This window comes from Austrofundulus limnaeus, unplaced genomic scaffold (assembly GCF_001266775.1).
Source record: "Austrofundulus limnaeus strain Quisiro unplaced genomic scaffold, Austrofundulus_limnaeus-1.0 Scaffold1920, whole genome shotgun sequence".
Classification (NCBI taxonomy): domain Eukaryota; kingdom Metazoa; phylum Chordata; class Actinopteri; order Cyprinodontiformes; family Rivulidae; genus Austrofundulus; species Austrofundulus limnaeus.
Genome location: NW_013954322.1, coordinates 42,502 through 43,045, shown reverse-complemented (window position 1 = coordinate 43,045; position 544 = coordinate 42,502). Strand labels below are relative to the sequence as shown.

General features: G+C 52.6%; 1 protein-coding gene across 1 annotated transcript in view; it reads right to left on the bottom strand.

The window, feature by feature from the left end:
- Nucleotides 1-195: 195 nt before the first annotated feature.
- The window catches only part of wdr91 (WD repeat domain 91), a gene marked incomplete at both ends in the record, with an annotated part of 10,664 nt that continues 10,315 nt past the window's right edge, over nucleotides 196-544 (bottom strand). The window contains 2 exon segments of the mRNA XM_014033980.1: nucleotides 196-393; nucleotides 493-544. Of these exon segments, the coding sequence (XP_013889434.1) occupies nucleotides 196-393; nucleotides 493-544 (250 nt within the window).

Here is a 544-nt window from a genome sequence, read left to right as displayed (position 1 = left end):
GCATTAAACTGAATGAAGATGGTCTGGATAGCCCACAGACATACCAGAAACATTTCTACGGCCCATAACTGGTCTCCTTTAAGTTGAAACATTTTAACAGGAAGCAGAAAGACGGACAGAAAAATGAAACAGCAGAGTGAACGCTGACTCAGTAGACTGAGGGATGTGAAGACAGAGGGACAGGTGGAGACGTACTCTGTAGATGAGTCCTCCGGAGCTGGAGCAGGTCAGGACATGTTGTCCCTCAGAGTCGAAGGCGAACAGCCGTCCCCGGGGGACCTGGACCTGCTTGTAGCCGCTGTAGCCGGAGAGGACGAAGGGTCCGGTGGCGTCCTGAGGGAGGTCCTGCTCCGACTGCTTCACGCCGCAGCGATGGATGTTCCACTGGATGAACTGGAACACAAACACTGGGTTCTTTAGCTGTTCTTTAGCTGTTCTTTAGCTGTTCTTTAGCTACACGGTCAGATCTAAAGCTGGTTTCGACTGCGTCACCTTGCCGTCCTCGCCCACGCTGAACACGGTGTTCTCATCGTAGCTGAACTCC